At 40.2% G+C, this 20,344-nt stretch overlaps 1 protein-coding gene across 1 annotated transcript in view; it reads left to right on the forward strand.

Annotated features, from left to right (window-relative positions):
• AP1S3 (adaptor related protein complex 1 subunit sigma 3) overlaps positions 1-20,344 on the forward strand; it is a 68,324-nt gene that overhangs the window by 44,324 nt on the left and 3,656 nt on the right. The window contains exons 2-4 of the mRNA XM_043909876.1: positions 4,132-4,310; positions 6,123-6,231; positions 14,705-14,842. Coding sequence (XP_043765811.1) covers positions 4,132-4,310; positions 6,123-6,231; positions 14,705-14,842 — 426 coding nt within the window. The remainder of the gene's footprint in view (positions 1-4,131; positions 4,311-6,122; positions 6,232-14,704; positions 14,843-20,344) is intronic.

The raw sequence follows: 20,344 nt of genomic DNA on the forward strand, positions 1-20,344 counted from the left end.
ATCTCCTGGAGAAGGAAATGGCTACCCACTCCAGTATTCTTGCCTGGAGAACCCCATGGACAGAGGAGCCTGGTGGGATACGGTCCATGGGGTCGCAAGAGTTGGACACAACTTAGTGACTAAACCACCCACCACCAACAGAAGACGTAAAGGCCTGTGGTTTAATTAAATACGTTTACTTTTTTTTTTTGACTCTTTGTCATGATTAAAAGCTGTTCAAGGTAAAGAACATAAAGAAGTTTTATGTTGTAGGTTCATGGTGCACATAGTAGGTACTCAGTAAATATGCATTGCGTGAATAAATCTGTACTTTAAGGTCTCTGAAATACAGTTAATTTAGCTGCCAGTGTGATTATTTCCTCTCAGATCATCTCAGGTTAACCTTGAATGAGGGAGGGAGATCTCGGTGAAGCCAGATGCCCACCCGAGGCCAGAGCAGTTGGCACCGATATAAGAAGTCAGCCTTGCTCATCACACTGCATTGGATTTTAGGGTTATTTCTGGAGTTGGCATTTCCCAGAAGAGGATTACCAGTCAACCTCTGTATTATTCCCTTCTTCTCAGCAGTGTTATTGAAACAAAATGCCTAGGTGTTGTTTTCTGAAGTCAGATGAAGTTTGTTCATGACATCAACTTGAATTCAAGTCAACTCTGTGTATATTATGAAAAAAAAAACAACTTTCCAATTGCCTTTTTTTTTCATACTCTTTAAGCTAATGCTGATCAAAAATGGTATTTGATTAATCTCTTGAAACATATTATCCAAATATGCCTTGACTGACTAAGCAGATAAATTGGATAACATTAATTGCTAGAGGCAATGAACTCCTGTGAGTCACTACAATTCATTCCACCAGTTTTCTCATGCCGCATTGTTCAGTTTGAGATGTAACAGACACCAGACACCACAACACAAGCTCCTTCTTCCTCAGAGTAGAACCTGAGAGAATGAAATCTTTCAACACTGTCTTAATCAATGCAATGATTGGAAAAACTTGAACCTATTTGTTGCTTCTTTTGAATCTGAAACACATTTTTATATTTAAAATGACCTCATGAATATGACCGTATTATATTCTTGATCATCGTTTCTCTTTGAATTCATTGTTAGAATGAAAAAGAGTTCTGTCTTTATTTTCTACCTTGATGATCCGTTTAAGAAGGCAGGCACTTGATCTTGAGAGAAGGTTGCAAGAGAACTAGAAAGTAATCCACAATTAAACTCAGCAATAATTCCAGCCTCTCACTGGAACTTTGGGCATTGATCTGAGCTCTTTAAATTAAAAGTGACATTTATCTGTGAAGTAGTCCTGGAGGAACTGTAACAATGACAGTTTTGAAATCTGGTAATAGACCCAATAAGAAGACATGAAACCAGGTAATTTCTTTTGGAAGGAAAAGACTCCAGATACACTTTAAAGCCTGTCTTCAAATATGTGGAGACTTACTTATTATTTCAAGGATAGTGATATATTGTCCTTTAATATGCTCTGTGGATAAAATCAGGGAAAATCGGTTTAAATTGTAACAGAAGAGATTTAGGTTACATGGGAAGAAGAAAATGTTCTGACAGAAGATGCAAAGTCAACACCCAGAAAATATGTGAATTTCGTTTCTCTAGCAAAGATCTGACCATTCACTTGAAATAGGGTTGAATAGTCTTATCTACTGGTGATAATCCAAAGCTGAACCTTGTTCTCAAGATCCTGAAGTTTTATTATTCTATTCCCATTCAATTTCGTACTTTTAGAATGTCACTTTTATGATGATCTCTTCTTAGAAGCTAAAAATATCTTTCTCTCAATATGATTCTTAGAAAGTGGTGGTTGTTTCATTATTGAATTATCTACACCTGCACTGATAGTGAAATGGGTGTTTAAGAAAATGCTATGTTCTAACTAGGTGCTTAAAATTCCAGACTGAGGGTGATTTTTCTTAAAATGGCTAGATGAGCAGGACTTTATAACTTGCTTTCTATTCATTTTCTATGTCTTGGTTTTTCAAGACCTTGTTATAAGGTCTTTTTTTTTTTTTTTCCTAAGAGAGAATATAACTTATTAAGAAGACTTCAAATTCTTCAGGGGATGCCCTGAAGAAAGAGCCTGGTTTCTTTTGGTTTTCAGATATCTCCACCTGCTGAGTTTGTATGACATATGACATATGCTGTGACATTCAGAGCCAAATCTCTTTAATAAAAAGAGTTGAATATTTGTAAAGTTTGAGAATTTTAATTATTTTGGTTCCTAATATATATTATTCCCTCCATGACACAATTAACCTCAATAATGAATTTTATTTTGTAAAAAACTACAAAATAAATTATGATTCTGGAATTGATCTTTTCATACTATAGACTGAGAAAACTTAATCTCTTATAAAATGAAGATCAGATCATCTGACAATTACTGGAAAACAAATCTTTACTACCCCCCAGGTTCCACAGTAAGTTTCTACATATCACAGTGCCTTCTATCCATTTAAAGCTTTCAAAATTCACTTAAATGGGAACAAGCATTTCAAATACACATTTTGAAACTTAATTGAAAATAAAATCAGGCTTCTCCCTAATGTGGTCAACACTATCTAAATTGTTAAATATTGTGATGCCAAAGACAATTTGATTCTAAGTGTCTCAGCCAAGTAACCCTCAAAGAACTTACATTTGAGATTTAGTTTGATCTTTGAACACCCAATGGAGAAAGGACAGTTTCTTTAATAAATGGTTAGGAAAACTAACATCCACATACAGAAGAATGAAATTGGACCCTTATCTCACTTCAGATACAATAACCAACTTAGAATGGATTAAAGTCTTAAATGTAAGGCCTGAAACTGTTAAACTGTAAAACTATTAGAAGAAAACATACAGAAAATAGTTCTTGACATTGACATTGGTTTGGCCAATGATATTTTGGATATGACTCTAAAAGCATAGGCAACAGAAGCAAAAATAGACAAATAAGATTGCATCCAACTCTGTGCAATGCCTCTGCACAGCAAATGAGACAACAGAGTAAAAAGACAACTTATGGAATGGAAGAAAATCTTTACAAATCATACATCTGTTAATAGGTTAACACCCAAAATATGTAAGGAATTCAAGCAAGTAGATAGCAAGGAACAAATAACCTGATTAAAAAATTGGCAAAGGACCTGAAGAGACATACTTCCAAAGAAGACATATAGATGTCCAACAGGTATTTGAAAAGATGCTCAATATCACTGATCATTAGGGAAATGTCAATCAAAAGAACAATGATATGTCACCTTATACCTGTTAGAATGGCTGTTATCAAAATGGCAAGAGATGAGAAGTGTTGGTGAGGGTGTGAAGAAAAGGGAGCCCTTGCACACAGCTGGTGGGAATGTCCATTGGTACAGCCATCATGAAAAATTTAAAAGTAACACTACCATATGATAGTACTTCTAGGTATAGTTCCAAGGGAAATGCTACATCTAGGTATGTTTGCATTGGAAAGGAGATCAGTTTCTCAAAGCGGTAACCGCACCCCCATGTTCATTGCAGCATTATTGACAGTAGTCCAAATATAGAAATCAAACTGTGTCCATTGTCAGATGAATGGGTAGAGAAAGTATGGTGTGTGTTTATGCATACATATATACATATACACACAGTGGAATATTATTCTGCCTTGCAAAAGAAGAAAACCTGTAATTTGTAACAACATGGATGAACCTAGAAGACATCACGTTAAGTGGAATAAGTCAGGCACAGAAAGACAGATACTGCTTGGTATTACTTATATATGGAATCTGGAAACATCAAACTCATAGAAGCAGAGAATAGAACAGTAGTTGCAAGGATTGGGGAGGTGGGAGAAATGGAGAGATGGTATATCCCTATAATGAGTTTGTGACTCATAAAATGAATTAAGAGAACGTATCTCCTGTAGTATAAATAAGTTATGTTTGCACTGTATACATTTCTTTGTTCTTTTTGGGTTAAATGTCATTTCCAGATGGGATAGTTTTCATACTGGTAAGTATTTTTCCTCTGTTCCAACTTATACTCCTTTGAAAACCCTGCTGCTGAATTTTAATATCTATGGTAGAATGATTTATCTGACCAAATTCCATCTTTTTGTTTTCCCTGTCCTTTATTTGTTCTAGATACATTTCATATTGCTCTTCAGTCGACAAGGGAAATTACGGCTGCAGAAATGGTATACTACTCTCCCTGACAAGGAAAGGAAAAAGATCACGCGCGAAATTGTTCAGATTATTCTCTCCCGTGGTCAGAGAACAAGCAGTTTCGTTGACTGGAAGGAGCTAAAACTTGTTTATAAAAGGTGTGAGTAACTTTTTGAGAACTGAATTTCTCATTACTGTTTCGTTTGTTTAATCCTAAGCATTCTAGATTGCAGCACCAATTCCATCATTTACTGTAAACTTTGAAGGCTGAAGCCCAAATGTTTGTACCAATAGACTAAATGGAAGAGAACTCTCATTTACTGAACGGTTTTCCATGTACCAGGATGGATTCTAGCTACTTATTTTAGATAACTTACATGTTGATAATATATGCATACATTCAAGAAATATTTTATGAGCATCTATTATATTTCCAACACTGTTCTAATGACTGTAGATGCAGTAGCGAACAAGACATAGAGCATTCCTGGTCTCTTGGAACTTATTCATCTATTAAGTAAACAAAACAGTTTCAGTTAGTAACATGCTATAGAAAAAAAGGTTAATGTGCTAGAAAGATGAGAAGCTCTTTGTTATTCACATTTGCAGATGAGGAAACTGAAGCTACAGAGAATTTAAGTAATTAATCCCCAGTTGCAATAATTGTATGGTAACTGGCAGAAAAATCCAGATTTTCCCCCCTGATTTTAAAGCCTTTATATCTTATCATTACTGCACCTGATTGCCATGGCATGACCATACTAGAAAGGGACCTCCCTTTCTGGATGAGGAAACCGAGACCCCGAGAGGTAAAGTCGTTTGCACATAAAGACCCAGATAACTGATGCCTAAGCCAGGACCAGGACATAACTGATGTGACCCTGCATCTAATATCATACTGCAACTTTCAGAAGCAAAATGCACATTAGAAAGGCTCTCACGAGGGATGTTTACAAAACCAGAAGAGGAAAGACAAGGGTAACATTGAAGGCTCTATTTAATTGAGTAAATTACCAGGAAGTGCCTGGGCAAAGCTTCTTCTGCTGGGCCCTGTGTCAAAGCTTTTCATACGAGCATCATGAGAGATGTAAGTGAAGGCACCTTACAGTAATAAGCATCTCAGGGATGGAAAGGCAAAAGGGAATATTTGCTTCTCTCTGCCTGCTGGTTTCTATAACTTTGGGTTCAGTTGTGATTTAAACTATTACATGAAGAATAGACTTCAGCAGTTCTCTCAACAGCTACTGTTTACAGCTACTGGATAAACAACAGTGAACAAGGCAGGCTCAGTACCTGCCTTTGGGAAGCAACTGACCTAGTGGAGGAGAGACAGGCCATAAATTACGGAGTGGATGGTGCTAGACACCCTTTGGGGGAAGGGGAGGCACAGCAATGCGTGGCAGGGGCATCCAGGGCAGTCAGAGAGGACAGAGATTTCCTGAGGGCAAGGACGTCCACGTTCAGAGCTGCAGGAGAAGTGGGAGAGAGCCCCATGAATGGGGAGGGGAGGAGTATTCCAGGCAGAAGAAACATACATGGAGGGAGGACCTAACAAGCGAAGGATGGGATATACTGTGGTAAAGGTAAAGTGAGAGGGTGGGCAATGTGGGCCCCTGGGCCCCTTGGTCGGGGGTTTGGACTTTAGACAGGACAATTCACCAACCAAGGAAGCATGAGTAGACCCTGATTAAAGGACTCTGTCCCCTGATCACAGCGCCTCAAGCTACAGTTTTGTTGAGGATCTTTCACATAATTAACGGAAATGATCCAGTCACGACCATGTTTTTTCTGTATGCTGTTTTACATTTTGGGAGGATATTGAATGTGGTGAATGATGTTTCCGTCTTGAATGTGAACAGGGAGACTGCCTGGAGAGGAGGAGGTAACTGCATATTCATAGAAAAAACCATCGTCAGGTTGTGTAATGTGTCATCCTATTTTACGTTATCTTTTTTTTTTTCCTTTTCAAGGTATGCTAGTTTATATTTTTGCTGTGCAGTAGAAAATCAGGACAATGAGCTCTTGACCCTAGAGATTGTGCATCGTTATGTGGAGTTGCTGGACAAATACTTTGGAAATGTAAGTGGTGTCCTGGTATTTAGAATGAGTTGGTCTCCACACCAACTCTGACTTCAGTTCTAAGTCTGTCATCACATTTCTTCTCTCTCTCTGTCAAGTCTAAGGTATGAACTGTGTTTGTACCGAGGACCAGAACAGAAGGCTTTCCCTACTTCCTGTAATTCTTAGTAAATGGAAGATCCAAAGCTTATCAGAAGCAAGTGGCGTGTGTATCTCCAGGCCCTAGTCACAACTAGACACCTTGCTTCCATGAACTACAATTTAATTGTGAAGGATTCCTGAATATTTTGTCCCTTCGTCTCCATGGACTGTCTTCTCTTTTCTATTATGACTTTTTAATCCCCTCTCTGGTTTCTTTTTTGGGGGGGCTTCCCTGGTGGCTCAGACGGTGAAGAATCTGCCTGCAATGTGGGAGACCTGGATTCAATCCCTGAGTCGGGAAGATCCTCTGGAGAAGGGAATGGCAACCCACTCCAGTATTCATGCTTAGAGAATGCCATGGACAGAGGAGCCTGGGGCCTGGTGTGCTACAGTTTGTGGGGTCACAAAGAGTTGCACACGATACACACGCTGGTCTCTTTTACTAAACACCCAAGTGTTTCTTTAATATTATTTGTATGTAAGACAAATAAAGAAAGAAGACCAAAATCCTTACCCTTCACGTTGCTATCTAGCCTCCATGCATTTACCTCCTAGAACATACTCTCAGAGCTGCCCTGATGTCAGAACTTATACTTTGTTGCACTTATGGCTTGACTTCACCTTTACTCCTCCAAGGAAATCTTAATGGTCAACACCAGTGATGATTCTTTACTCTTCACCCGCCTTCACGTCTCTGCAGCCCTGCACCCTTGCTCATCACAACCCTGTCTTTAAATCCACTCCTATCTCCCCTTGACCCTGAGTTCTGCTGACTCTCAACATGTGTCTCTCAAGACCCCAGCTTGATTTCTTCCCCAGCTCCCTCCCTCCCTTTGAAATGCCCTCTTGCTGTTTTCCCTCTCCTGTGTGTTTACTAGACTTTCTCTCCTGGAAACCCATCACCAGATGACTCTTCTTCACTTTGCTGGTGACGGTCTTCACTGGGCTTCTTTGTGGTCATCTCAGCCTTAATGTGACAAGGACTAAAACCATCTTCTGAAAACCTCTTCAGTCTTATGATTAGAATTATTATGTCCCAGGATCTTTCAGTGCAAAAGGACATTGTTTCTTACATCTTTCTCCACCCTTTACTTAGGTCTCCCTCCATCTATTCAAATTGGACTGAAGCTCATCTTGTTTCACTCTCACTGGTATTACAGTTTTGCTTTTCTTTTAAACCTCCTCTTTGCCCCTTTCTGTTTCTGGGCTCATCTCTGCTTCCCTTTCCTGGCCTGTTCATTATCACCATCCTTCCAAGGCACCGATCTCAGATGACATGCCTCCTCAGTCACTCTCCTCCAGCTTTAATGGATAAAATTGAAATTTCTTAGCCCGGCATTTTCTTGTTCTACACATCGGCCCCAGACCCCACTTCTCCAGCCTTCTCACTTTTCTTCTTTTTATCCCTGGCATATCCAGTGCTCCAGCAACATGGACCAGCCTTGTTTTATCCTCAACTTGTACACCATTTGCCTGCCACCAAATTGCAAGTCTCTGGAGATCATGACCAGGGACTTACACGTCTGTTTTTTCCAACACTTGGCACCAGCTCTGGATCAAGTTATAGCAAATGTTCCGGAAACTTTTTATTTAGTTCACAGTCTCAAGAAATGAATTAGTAGACTAGGAAAATGTGTTCTTCTCAGTAATACTCTCTTCCCCACCCCCTTGTTCACTGAAGATTTTTAAGTACTGTTAGGAGAATTTGCTTCCTTAAGAGTTTTCTGTAGTGTATTCTATATAATGGAATGAATAGCATTAGAGGTACTGGTTAAGATTTTATAAGATTTGTTGCAACAGTTTTCACAAAGATGAGTTCTTGGAAGGTTTCCGGATTAATTTGCCCTCCCTCCCTTCCTTTCTGTCTTTGGTTCTTCCTTTTTTTTTTTTTTCCTTTGTAAATGATGTTATAAGACCTAAATATTGCTTCAGAAATTTCAGTTTGTTGGTCAGTGTTTAGAAGTGATAAGACAGACCATTTTTCTTTTGCTCTCTCCTGGTTCACCAAGTTTATTTTCATTTTTTAAAGAGGTATTTCCAAATATGTAATGGCATGTTTTCAAACTGGAGTTTATTTAATTTTATGCTTTCAGTTATTCAAATGAATTCCGACATTGCAGTACTTTTTTTGAAATAAACTGCCGACTTGGCCTTTTGCAACAGAGTTCTCCTGAGGCTCAGACTTTCCCATAACCTGCCTTCTCCCCCTCATTTCTGCACTGTGGTGTGACCTGTTGTGTTTTCTTAGATGTATCCAACAGTGAATTGGGACTGAATTTTGATCTCAATCTTATTTGCCCAATATCAGATATTTCAGAACACATTGCTTTCTCAAGGGAATTTGAATCACCTTCACTTATTCTAAACCCAGTTAAAGGATAAGCAGAATCAGAACGCATTCCAATTTCTCCAACATTAATTTTTCATCCTATTTTGGCATACCTTTAGAAGCCCTGTCTTTGTCATGGACCAAAATTTAATGCACTAAAAAAACTTCAATGAATCTTTCATTAAGCTAAGAGCAGCTCAAAGTTCTGTGCCCAGTAGATGTTTGGTTTTTATTAATTAACTATGATGAGTAAACCCAGAAATACTGAGTATCATGACATCATCTCAGGTATAATATATTTCTCTTTGGTCTTCTTTTCCTCTTGTGTTAATATTGAAGGTTTCCTTGAATTTTACCCTTACACTCTCCCAGAAAAATACCTGCATTGAGCTAATCATAACCCTAGAAAATATTACCTTCCTGTGACAGATGAATCAAAATCTCAGGCTACTTATTTATGTATTTTTTTTTTTTTAGCACTTTTCAATTCCCAAGAGATTTATAGGGATTAACTAGTTAATCTTTTGGTCTTCCTTAAGTAGCATGAAGCCCAATTTATAGACTCTAAGAGGCAATGCCTCTTAGGGTCAGGAGATAAGTGTCAGATTGAGGATTTAGACACCTGCCAATTTCCCATTACGGGATGCCACATGAGATTTTACTGATGGTGTGGATGTTGCTGTCCCGGAGAGGTTTGATCTTGATTTAGGGAGTTTGCCTGTTGTCAGCAGAGGGATGCTCTGTGTCCTCCTGGACCCTTGTGTCAGCCGGCTCTCTCACCAGACCCATGATTTGGCTCATCATTGATTCACAGATAAGAAAAATGACACGCACAAAGTTTAATAGAAATACTTACTTTGCTAAAGCTCATGGGGGCTATTGTGAGGATCAGAGATGTGGTGTAATTAACAACACTTTGTAAACTGTCGGTTGCTATGTACTCTATACTTTGCATTATTGTTTTATATATACATTTATGTACTTGCTGTATGTAACTTGAACTTTTTGTATTTTCTTTAGAACAGAATTCAGTAAGGGAAGGTCTTCTTAGATTCTATCCAAAAGGATTTAATTATTGAAATGCTGGAGATCCTCTCCCTACATCATGTGTTCTGCTATAATAGAAGTCCCTCAAGCCAAATTGCAGGAAAATGGTAGTCAAGCACAAGGCTGGGGGATCAAAGATAACATTAAATGACCGCTGCTTCTTCCTTTATAAGCTTTCTTCCAGAACACAGAGACATGAAAAAAATGAGAAAAGATGAGGAAAGGGGCTCACGTTTTTGTTAACACGGAAGCCATGAGCTTTTGCATAAAATGGAGGGCACTCATTTGAGCATCAAGGGTATATTTCTGATATAGTGGGGCAGCACCCTGAAGGTAGAATTAGAAGTGATGTTTGAGTATTTAGACAGTAGCTGAAAAAATCTGCATTAAATCTTAAGTTCTTGTCTTACTCTCAGGTACAATAACCCTTTGGTGTTAGATTCAAAGAATAGCGAATAGTATTTTGGAATTGCTGTATATGAGTCTTGCTCATTTGTAACGTTCTTTCTAAGGCCAATAGAACTTGTGCAGCACATCACAAGTTCCCTTATGATCTGGAACAAGTAACTGTATAATCAAAGTGTGCATGTGTGTGTGTATGTGGGTGTTGTGAGTATCTGGCTTTGCCTGTCACCTTACCTTATCCCATCCCTTGAAACTTGGTGCACTAAATTAATTGCCTTGTGGCTGCTGGTGAGGTCGATAGCCTTGGGGATAGTTGCTGCTTGAAGAGTGGAGAGTGGGGTATGAGACCTTCCCAGAGGACTTGGATTAGTATCTGTCAAGTTCACTTCACAGGATTCTGGTTGCTGGTTTCTCCTAATGAGGTTCCTGTCTGTCCTCGACTCCTGGTCTACACCTGCCTTGAACTCTGGGGTTCCCCAGCTCTTACTACTGTAACTCCTGACCTCCCGCCTCTCCTGACCTCTGGTAACTGCTTACTTCTTGTACCTTCTTTGATGTGCATGAATGTCTAATCTATGGTGCTTTCTTCCTGTTTATCTGTATTGTTTAAAATTGCAATTTTTAATGTATCCTTTTTTAATGTATCCTTCTAGATGTATACAGTTTTTTAAGTAAAAAAAAATGGGATTGCATTATGCATATTATTCTGCAACTTTCTGTTGTTCCTCTTACTAGCCTGTCTTAGAAACTATTTCCCTGCCTATCCATGGAAATCTACTTTACTCTTTTCAACTTAAACATAGAATTTCCATGGTATATGATACAATACCAAGTAGGGGCAGACCATACTTTATTTAAGCAATTCCATTATGGCTGGACTTTGAGTTGTTTCCAGTTGTTATTAAAAATGATGCTACCATCATCCTTGTTGTTAATACATATTATTGTATATTAGTTTGGGTATAGCATAGGAATAAATTCTTTTCAGAATTATTGGGTCAAAGGATTTGTACATTTAAAATTGATGGACACTACAATTTGAGCCTTCAAAATGGCCTGTAAAGTTTACAAATTCCACCAGCAGTGAGTGTGAGTACCTATTTATCCATACACTTAACAGCAATGAGTATTCTCTCTTCATAATAGTCAGATGGTCATTAATTCAATTTGCATTTTTCGGATAACTAGTGAGGCTATGTATGTCATTGGATGTATATTGGCCTTTTCCATTGCTTGCCTTGTCCATTAATTGCTTCTTGACAGCTCTTATTTGATTTTTTATGCTGTGGTGTTTATCTTAGGGATCTACAGGAATTCTTTCTATATCTTGGGCTTTCCTTGTGGTTCAGCTGGTAAAGAATCTGCCTACAATGCAGGAAACCTGGGCTTGGGAAGATCTCCTGGAGAAGGGAAAGGCTACCCACTCCAATATTCTGGCCTGGAGAATTCCATGGACTGTATAGTTCATCAGGTCGCAAAGAGTCAGACACGATTGAGCAACTTTCACTTCACTTTCTATATCTTGTATAGTGTATGTCCCTTTCTATTATATATGTTGGAAATATTATCCCCAGTCCAGTGCTCTACTTTTAACCTATACTATGATCTTTCCACATTTTTGCCTGAGAAGTTTGGTTCCACTGTCATTCAAATTCCTGGAGTGAAAGTGTTCTAGAAATAAAAGAATGGATTTATAAGCTGAGAACATGTACTTTTATAATGCCATCCTTTTTCTGATGGTTGTTCTCAAGAGGAAACCCTAATGGTCTGGGGAAGACCTAGATTATAGTATCATGTCCCAGTGAACAGATTCTCATCTTAAACTATATATATATGCATATATGTATGTTTGTGTATATGTGTGGAAAGACAGAGAGAGAGAGGGAAAGAGACAAAGAGTTAGACCCTGTAGGGAGAGGGAACTTAGATGTGTGTGTTACACACACACACTTGTTGATTTCTTTTTCCTTTTTCTTTTGTTGGGCCACATCATGTGGCATGTGGGATTGTCCCTGACCAAAGATGGAACCTGGCCCCCTGCACTGGGAGTGTGGAATCTTGACCACTGGACCACCAGGGAAGTCCCACACTTGTTGATTTGATGCTATTTTCTAGTGAATGAAGAGACCATAATGTTTGCAGATTAGTTAGGTTAGTTTTTCTGAGCTGGCCATATATTATAGTGATTTTGTACTTATTTGTTCTTATGCTTCTAGGTTCAGTTGGAGAGTCTGCAAGTTTATTGACCTAAAGCATAAATATATGGAGCAATCTATTAAAATATTGACACTTGTTTTATGTAAAGTCATAAAAACCAGAGGACTGTAGATCTGGGAAGCCATTAGTCCCCAGCAGCATAAAAGCAAGGCCTGTATGGTGGCTGATTCATTCATTCATGCTGCAGACATTTATTGCATCCTACTATGTGCCAGGTTCCAGAGACACAAGGATGACTAAGGCAACGTCTGTGCCTGAGCTCACAGGACAAGGGGAAGTGATTGATAAGTAAGTGTATACTGAGTCACACCAGATGTAAGAGAGAACATACAGGAAGTGATGCAAAATCTCAAAGGGAGAAATGAGGATTTGGGGGAATCATTTTGCTTATAACTTTTGAATTTGTCCTTGAAAAATGAACTTGATTTTGTCAGCAGAATAAAGGAAAGGACATTTGGAGAATGTTCCAGGAATTTCTGGAATGTGCAAAGAGCAAAGGCAGGAAAGAACAGGGTGAGTTTGTAGAATGCATAGCTGTAGCATGGGGTGGGTGCCAGCATAGGAAGCCAGCGAGTAAGCCGCAGGCCGGGCTGGAGAGATTCCTATGTGCCATGCTGAGGAATTCAGATTGTCCTGGACAGACGAGCTCACACAGCAAAGGAGCCTGATGAGCACTTCAGCAAAACGTTAGTGGTCGTTGGCCTCTTGTGGGCACAGACACCACCAAGAAGGTCACTGCAACCTAAGCAAGAGATGTTGCAGGTCTGAGCAGCAGCAGTGAAAATGGGCAAGAGAGGAAGGGTTATGGGCTTATGTACAAGATGGAATCCGTAGGAGTTGGTGATCCAGTTGAGAGGGATGAGATCAAGGGAGGGAGAAGTGGGGGAGAGAGGGGGAATGGAATAAATGTAGATTAAATGAGATTGAGCTACTAGATAGAGGTTGCAGCTACTAAGCAAAGTAGGGACTAGAGGGAAAGGAATATGCTTGACTTCAGTTTGGGATTCAAAGACTTGGATGGAGGAACATGGAGGTAGAGATGTCTGGTCAGTGGGTGAAGGTACTGGATGAGCGCTGCTGAGAGAGATCAGGCCCAGGCGTCTCAGTTTGCTAAGTCACCTGATGCAAGACTCAGCTGCAGAGAGTCAATGAGATCGTCCAGGAGAATGTATGTGTCGCAAAGAGGCTCTCTTGAGAAGCATCAGTCTTTAAGAGGAGAGCAGGTCCCTAGGATGTGAGCATCCTGCTGCAGAGATTTTTTTGCTTTGTCCGTTGATGTGTCTCAAACGTTTTGTAAATACTTTTTGAATGAATGCAAGGTTCAGGGAGAGATAAATCATCCAAGGAGCCTGGGAAGAATCCTCAGAGATGGAGGAGGAAAACAGGCATTGATCTGTATTGTCAGCATCAGGCAGCCATCAAGAAGAGATTTTCAAGCAGGGGATTGGCGAAGTGTATCAAGTGCTGGTGAGCAGCGAAGGTGAGAGAGGCTGAAAGCTTCCAGTGAGCAGGCATTCTGGAGGGTATGGAAAGGGAGAGTTGAGGACTATGTGGGAAGGAAAACGGTAGGGATGGGGCCTCGCTGGCTGGCTGGTTGGAAGCATTGGAAGTGAGCCTTATTTGGATTATGGGTCTTGCTACTTGCTACATGTAACCAAATCTATCAGCCTCTGCACTGGTCTGTGACGGTGGCAGTGGTTCTCCACGTGTGGTCCCCACACCAGCATCATTAGCCTCACTTGGGAACCCGTTAGAAGTTCAGCCTCTCAGGCTTTAACCTACTGAATCAGAAACTCCAGAGGTGGGGCCCAGTAGTGTGTGTGCAGTGAGCTTTCTGCGTGATTGGGTCACACTCTGAAGTTTGAGAACCACTTTTTTGAGACATAGTTTTGAGGAAAATTAGCACAATTGAGCTAATTTGCCTCTGAAGAATGAGCTTCTGAGAGTTCTAAAGCTAGGAGCCAAATTTACAGACCAGTGATCAGGAGCAACAAAGCTGCCCTTGTGCCTGAAATCAGCAAGGACTCAGCTTTTACCTGTGCTGATGGAAGGATGGACTGGGCAGCTCCCCACCTCGACTGAGCCTCAAATTTCCTGTTGTGACATTAAACAGTATTATCTATGGACATGCTCTGCTTTAATAGAATGTGGTTTTGCTTTTTTTTCAGGGCTCGGATTCCCCTAGTTCTGCTTTTCTGGCCTTAAAAATACCATCTGATGTTTTTATCTTTGCTGTGCCACATGGGTGTCATCGTTGCAAAGCTTGAATCCCTGGCACGTGTTTCCCCTGATACTGCTGCATGTTTATCAACACATTTGCTTTTGTCTTACCAGGTCTGTGAGCTAGATATTATCTTTAATTTTGAAAAGGCTTATTTTATCCTGGATGAGTTTATCATCGGTGGAGAAATTCAGGAAACATCCAAGAAATCTGCCGTCAAAGCCATTGAGGATTCTGACATGTTACAGGAGGTCAGTACACATTTTCTCAGGCCCTGGGAAAAGATAGTGGTCGTGGCGGGGTGGTGGTGGTGATGTATTAGCTGACACTTACTGACTGTTTTCTTTTGTGCTGGGTATAGTTTCTAAGTAAGTTACATGTATTAACTTATTTAGTTATCACTGCAACTCTAAGAGGTATATTGTTACCCACTGTTTTTTTTTGTTTTTCTTTTTGTTTTTTGGCTCTGCCACAGCTTGTGGGATCTTAGTTCCCTGACCAGGCATCAAAATTTATGCCCTCAGCAGTGAGAGCACAGAGTTCTAACCACTGGACCACCAGGAAATTCTCTAGCCTCATTTTAAAGATGAATAAACGGAGACACAGAGAGTTTTAATGACTGCTCAATGTCACAGAGTGAGTGATAGTGGAATAGAGATTTGAACCCAGGCACTTGGGCTCCAGAGTCTTTGCCCTTCATGTTTGACCTTATCAGTGAGGATCCCTCCCTCTCAAAAAGATATTAAATATTTGGTGCTATTCTTCTCAAGAATAATTTTATGGGAGGTATAAAAAGACTTGCATTAAAATACCCGCATTGCCTTGGGAAAGAAGAATAACATCATTATTCTATTTGCCAAGGTTATTAAAGCTTTATTACTGAAAGTGGCATTTATCATTTTAATTAAAATTTCCTACCTTCCTGGAGAGGCTGTGTGTGTGTTCCTATTTGCATAAATAAATTGGGAATTCTGTAGCTTGCTGTCAAGGAATAAATGGGCCCTGAAGCGTCCATTTGGTCATGCTCCTGACTCTGTGATACTTATATAAAATACTGTGGGGCTTTTCTTGTAGATCCAGTCTGGATTTACATCATCCCTAATAAGGGAATTTACCTACAGTAGCCCACAGGCACTATGAGAAAGAGTGCTTCACCCCACTGACCTTTGCCCTCCCCAATGAGATGATCTGCCTAACCCCTGACCCATGATCTGCCTAACCCCTGACCCAGCATGCCTTTGAGGGCCTGGGTTCCATGCCTGCTCTGCCACTTCTAGGTTCTTCTCCTCACAGCATCGTTGAGTCCTTATGTCTTTCAGTTTCATGACAGCAGGTCACAACATCTCAGAGCATTACGAAGTATCTTCTTTTTTTTAATTTTTTAAAAAATAATTTAAACTTTTTTATTTTTTATCATTATTTTTCCATTTATTTATTCCCCCCCCCTTTTTTTTTCCCATTTATTTTTATTAGTTGGAGGCTAATTAATTTGCAATATTGTAGTGGTTTTTGCCATACATTGACATGTATCTTTTAAAAATTGGCAGTAAAGTCATTCTTGCGACTGTTTGGAAATAAGAGCCTGCTTGAGTTAGTAAAACAACATTAGGAGTGACTTCCAAGTAATGGTTTTGGCACATCTTTGAGCTGATGACTTGCTCCTGCCCATCCAGGGAACCAGTCCTCAGGTGAATGGATACTGAGAAAGATACAGGGTACCCCTGAGCCTCTGTGATTGCCTATTAGGAAGCTGCTGCATTTATCTCTAGATGTGTTATCACCTCAAAATATGCATTTAAACTTTCTGATGCTCATTTGGCTTTCCCCAAATGCCACAGGAAGGGAATTTTACAAGGTACTTGAGAAATCACTGGTTTGGAAATTCCATAGAACAACCTTAAAATATGCCGGGGAGTTATTTATAATTCTGTCCTCAGGGCCCTTACTGTGGAATCACCTTACAGGGGAAACAGGCATTTAACAGGGTCTTTGGACCTTCAGTAATTAAAGCCGCTTGAATTAGGGCCAAGACACCCCCAGGTTATGTTGAGTTTCCCCTCCACAGGAAATAGAGTTTTAAAGGGCTTACCGGTTGTCTGGTGCTTCTTGTTCCAGTTAAATCTGGGAAGCAGGGAAGGTCTGCTATTTCGAGAGAGGCCCTTCACAATGAAACATTGATTGGTCATTCATATCCCTGGTTACTGAGTGGAAGGTCTTGATAGGTGGATCTCAGGGGGCCCCCGCATTTAGCTGGCTGGTCCCCATAGTGAGCAGGCAGTATCATGACTGTCCTCTAAAACTCTCAATGAATTAGCAACACCTGCCAGATAGAAACAGAGTCATCAGTGTTCTCTTGGGGTCTGGTACTTCAGCTCAGTCCGTGAATGTCTGAGGAGCTGGTTGAAAAATTGACGTTGTACTTTGTGTAATCTGGTCAGAGCCGCTGAGCATGAATAGGCACAAGTAATATAATTGGGTAAAGAGAAAAAATTATTGCTTTCTTTTTTCCCTGTCCTTTGGACCTAAGCATGTGTTTGTACTTGCTGATGTTTAAGGGAGGCCTTTGTAATATTCCTTTTACTTTTAGTACAACTGAAAATCTCAAACTAGGCCCTGGACTTTTCCCTGACCCCTACCCAATAAAAGTTTTTTAGAATAAAAAGACTGTCTCTATGTTTTTAGTGAGAAAATGCATAGTCTTAAAGCTCTAAATTCTCAAAGCTTATTCTGAGTGTACTGGGGCTAGACGTTGAAAATATGGAATGAAGGAAGAGTTTAACTGGTTGGGATGTCTTTAAGAGGTACCTTATTTTGAAGGTACCTGTGGACACTGGTACAAAATGATTAGAAGAAAAAGGAAACTCTGAAAGGAAAAAGATGATATTGTTGTTCACTTGCTAAATTGCATCTGACTCTTTGCAACCCCATGAACTGTAGCATGCCAGGCACCTCTGTCTTCTACTCTCTCCCAGAGTTTGCTTAAATTCATGTCCATTGAGGCAGTGATGCTATCTGACCATTTCATCCTTTCCACCCACTTATTCTTTTGCCTTCAGTCTTTGCTAGGGTCTTTTCCAATGAGTTGGCTGTTTGCATCAGGTGGCCAAAGTGTTGGAACTGCAACTTCAGTATCAGTCCTTCAATGAATATTCAGGGTTTATTTCCTTTCGGATTGACTGATTTGTTCTCCTTGCTATTCAAGGGACTCTCAAAAGTCTTCTCCAACACGACAATTCAAAAGCATCGATTCTTTGGTGCTTAGTCTTCTTTATGGTTCATCTCTCACATCTGTACATGACAACTGGAAAAACCATAGCTTTGACTATACGGACCTTTGTCAGCAAAGTGATGCCTCTGCTTTTTAATACACTGTCTAGATCCTTAAATGCAGAGGTTGGGACTCTAGGGATCACCAGTGGGGGTGACAAACAGATGTTCTGAGCACAGAATAAGAAAGTGAGTTAAGAAGGGAGGGTCAAATGGTATCTCATTAAGTCAAGCAGTGAGATACCACGTGTGTGCATGTGGGGATTCATGAGAACTGGCTAGGTGTACCTCAACACTGTCTCCCAGAAAAGCACAAGCCATAGTAAGCTGCTAAACCAAACCACAATACAATAAAATGTTGTAGCATTCCCAGTGCTGAATGCACAAGAAGCACTGCTGTGCTGGATAGATATCTGGAGTCCCATGATACCCAGGGCAGAGCTCTTTAAGCTTGTGTGGCCTAAAAGTCTGTCCCAACTTTTAAAGGGACAAACTCCAGAAAATACCAACCGCCTATGTCATTGGCTCATGTAACTTGAGTAGCAGCAGAGCTAGAGCTCTGAAAGGGCAGCCAGTCTTGAGCAGACTGATTCCCTCAGTGGTGTGAACCAGTGCCAGTGACTGAAGACCAATGAACTGTGAGGCCAGTGAAGTGACAATTCCAGGGCCTTTTCTGGGCCAGGCCCCTTCCAAGGCTGCAAGCTCCTATGGTCAAATTTGCAAAGGTAAGGTATCTCAGCTGCAGTGACTTTGTGGCCATTTAATGAATATGTAAGCTATTATAGAAGTGTGTCAGGCATTTAATGAATGAAACCCATATGCTATTGTTCTGGATTTTGTGATTTTTGAAAATTTTTTAGAAAATTTATAATCTACTCTCACTTTTTCTCATTCTAATTAAACTTTATACCCAATTCAGTATTTGTAATTTTATATACATCTTTATTTTAAAATTTCTATTTATTTTTAATATTTATTTTACTAATTAATTCATTTTCATTGGAGGACAATTACTTTGCATATTGTGGTGGTTCTTGCCATACATCGACATAAATCAGCCACGGGTGCTCATGTGCTCCCCCATCCTGAACCCCCCTCCCACCTCCCTCCCCACCCCATCCCTCTGGGTTGTCTCAGGGCACTGGCCTTGAGTGCCCTGCTTCATGCATTGAACTTGCACTGGTTATCTACTTTACATGTGGTAATATACATGTTTCAATGCTAACCTCTCAAGTCATCCCACCCTCACCTTCTCCCACAGAGTCCAAAAGTCTGTTCTTTACATCTATATCTCTTCTAATATCTATTTTTATTTGTTTATTTTGCTGTGCTGGGGTCTTAGTTGCAGCATGTGGGATTTAGTTCCTTGACCAGGGTCGAATCTGGGCTCTTTACATTGGGAGCACAGACTCTTAGCCACTGGACCACCAGGGAAGTGCCTATATACCTAGTTAAATGGTATAAACTCTAGGTACCAGGAGACAGTCATGGGCTTCTGGCCAATGTGATACCCCAGGTTTAAAGACAGGGACAATATCTTGGATTTCCCTTGTGGTCCAGTGGTTAAGACTACATGCTCCCAATGCATGGGGTATGGGTTCGACCCCTGGTTAAGTATCTAAGCCTGGTTAGGGATCTAAGATCCCCCATGTCACACAAGGCATAGGCACCACCGTCCCCCCCCCAAAAAAGATATGGGCAATAGCTATGAGATACAGGGCAGAGGTCTTAAGGTGTGGGCTTGTTCATCCAGGAGGTGTAAGAGCTTTGTAAGAAAGTGTGGATGATGACGCATGAGTATTTTCAGCAGAGGAGGACTGGAATTCTAAATAGAGCTAGTGGAAACAGGAAACTTGATTTCTAACCCTGATATCCTCTGAGCAATCTTGCTTAGCCATGGTCTAGTCTGTTTGGCCCCTCTGGTGGATGTCTTCACTGGCAGGTGCATGTGAATCATGTCCCCTGGAGTTCAAGCTTAAGAACAGGTTGAACGTTACTGATTGTACATGATTTATGCAGAAGTAGGGGTATTACTTAAGGCTGGCCCCTTGAGTTCCCTGACTGATTCAACCCAGAGGTCACGGTATTGCATAAGTATATGTTTATAACAGGGACAGAGTGGAAGAGGAAGCCCACCCATCATGCATAATAAAGGTTTGCAACATCAGTGTACTTTTTAACTCTGCCTGTAACTGTGAATCCATTTAAACATTTTTTTTTTTAAGTACTGGGAAAGAATTATGGTATTGTGGCATATTAGCAAACTTGGTAAGTGATGAGGAGGATGAAGAAACATAATTTGTATACTTTGGAGGAAAGCCTTTTCAAAATACATGGAAGAAATTTCAAGTATTATGGTCTGTTTATCCTTCATGTCTTGGCAATAAAATATTCTGTATCTGTAATGATACCTATGGCTTCCCCAGTGGCTCAGCAGTAAAGAATCTTCCTGCAATGCAGGAGATGCAACAGGAGCTGTGGGTTCA

This window comes from Cervus elaphus, chromosome 8 (genome assembly GCF_910594005.1).
Source record: "Cervus elaphus chromosome 8, mCerEla1.1, whole genome shotgun sequence".
Taxonomy (NCBI): domain Eukaryota; kingdom Metazoa; phylum Chordata; class Mammalia; order Artiodactyla; family Cervidae; genus Cervus; species Cervus elaphus.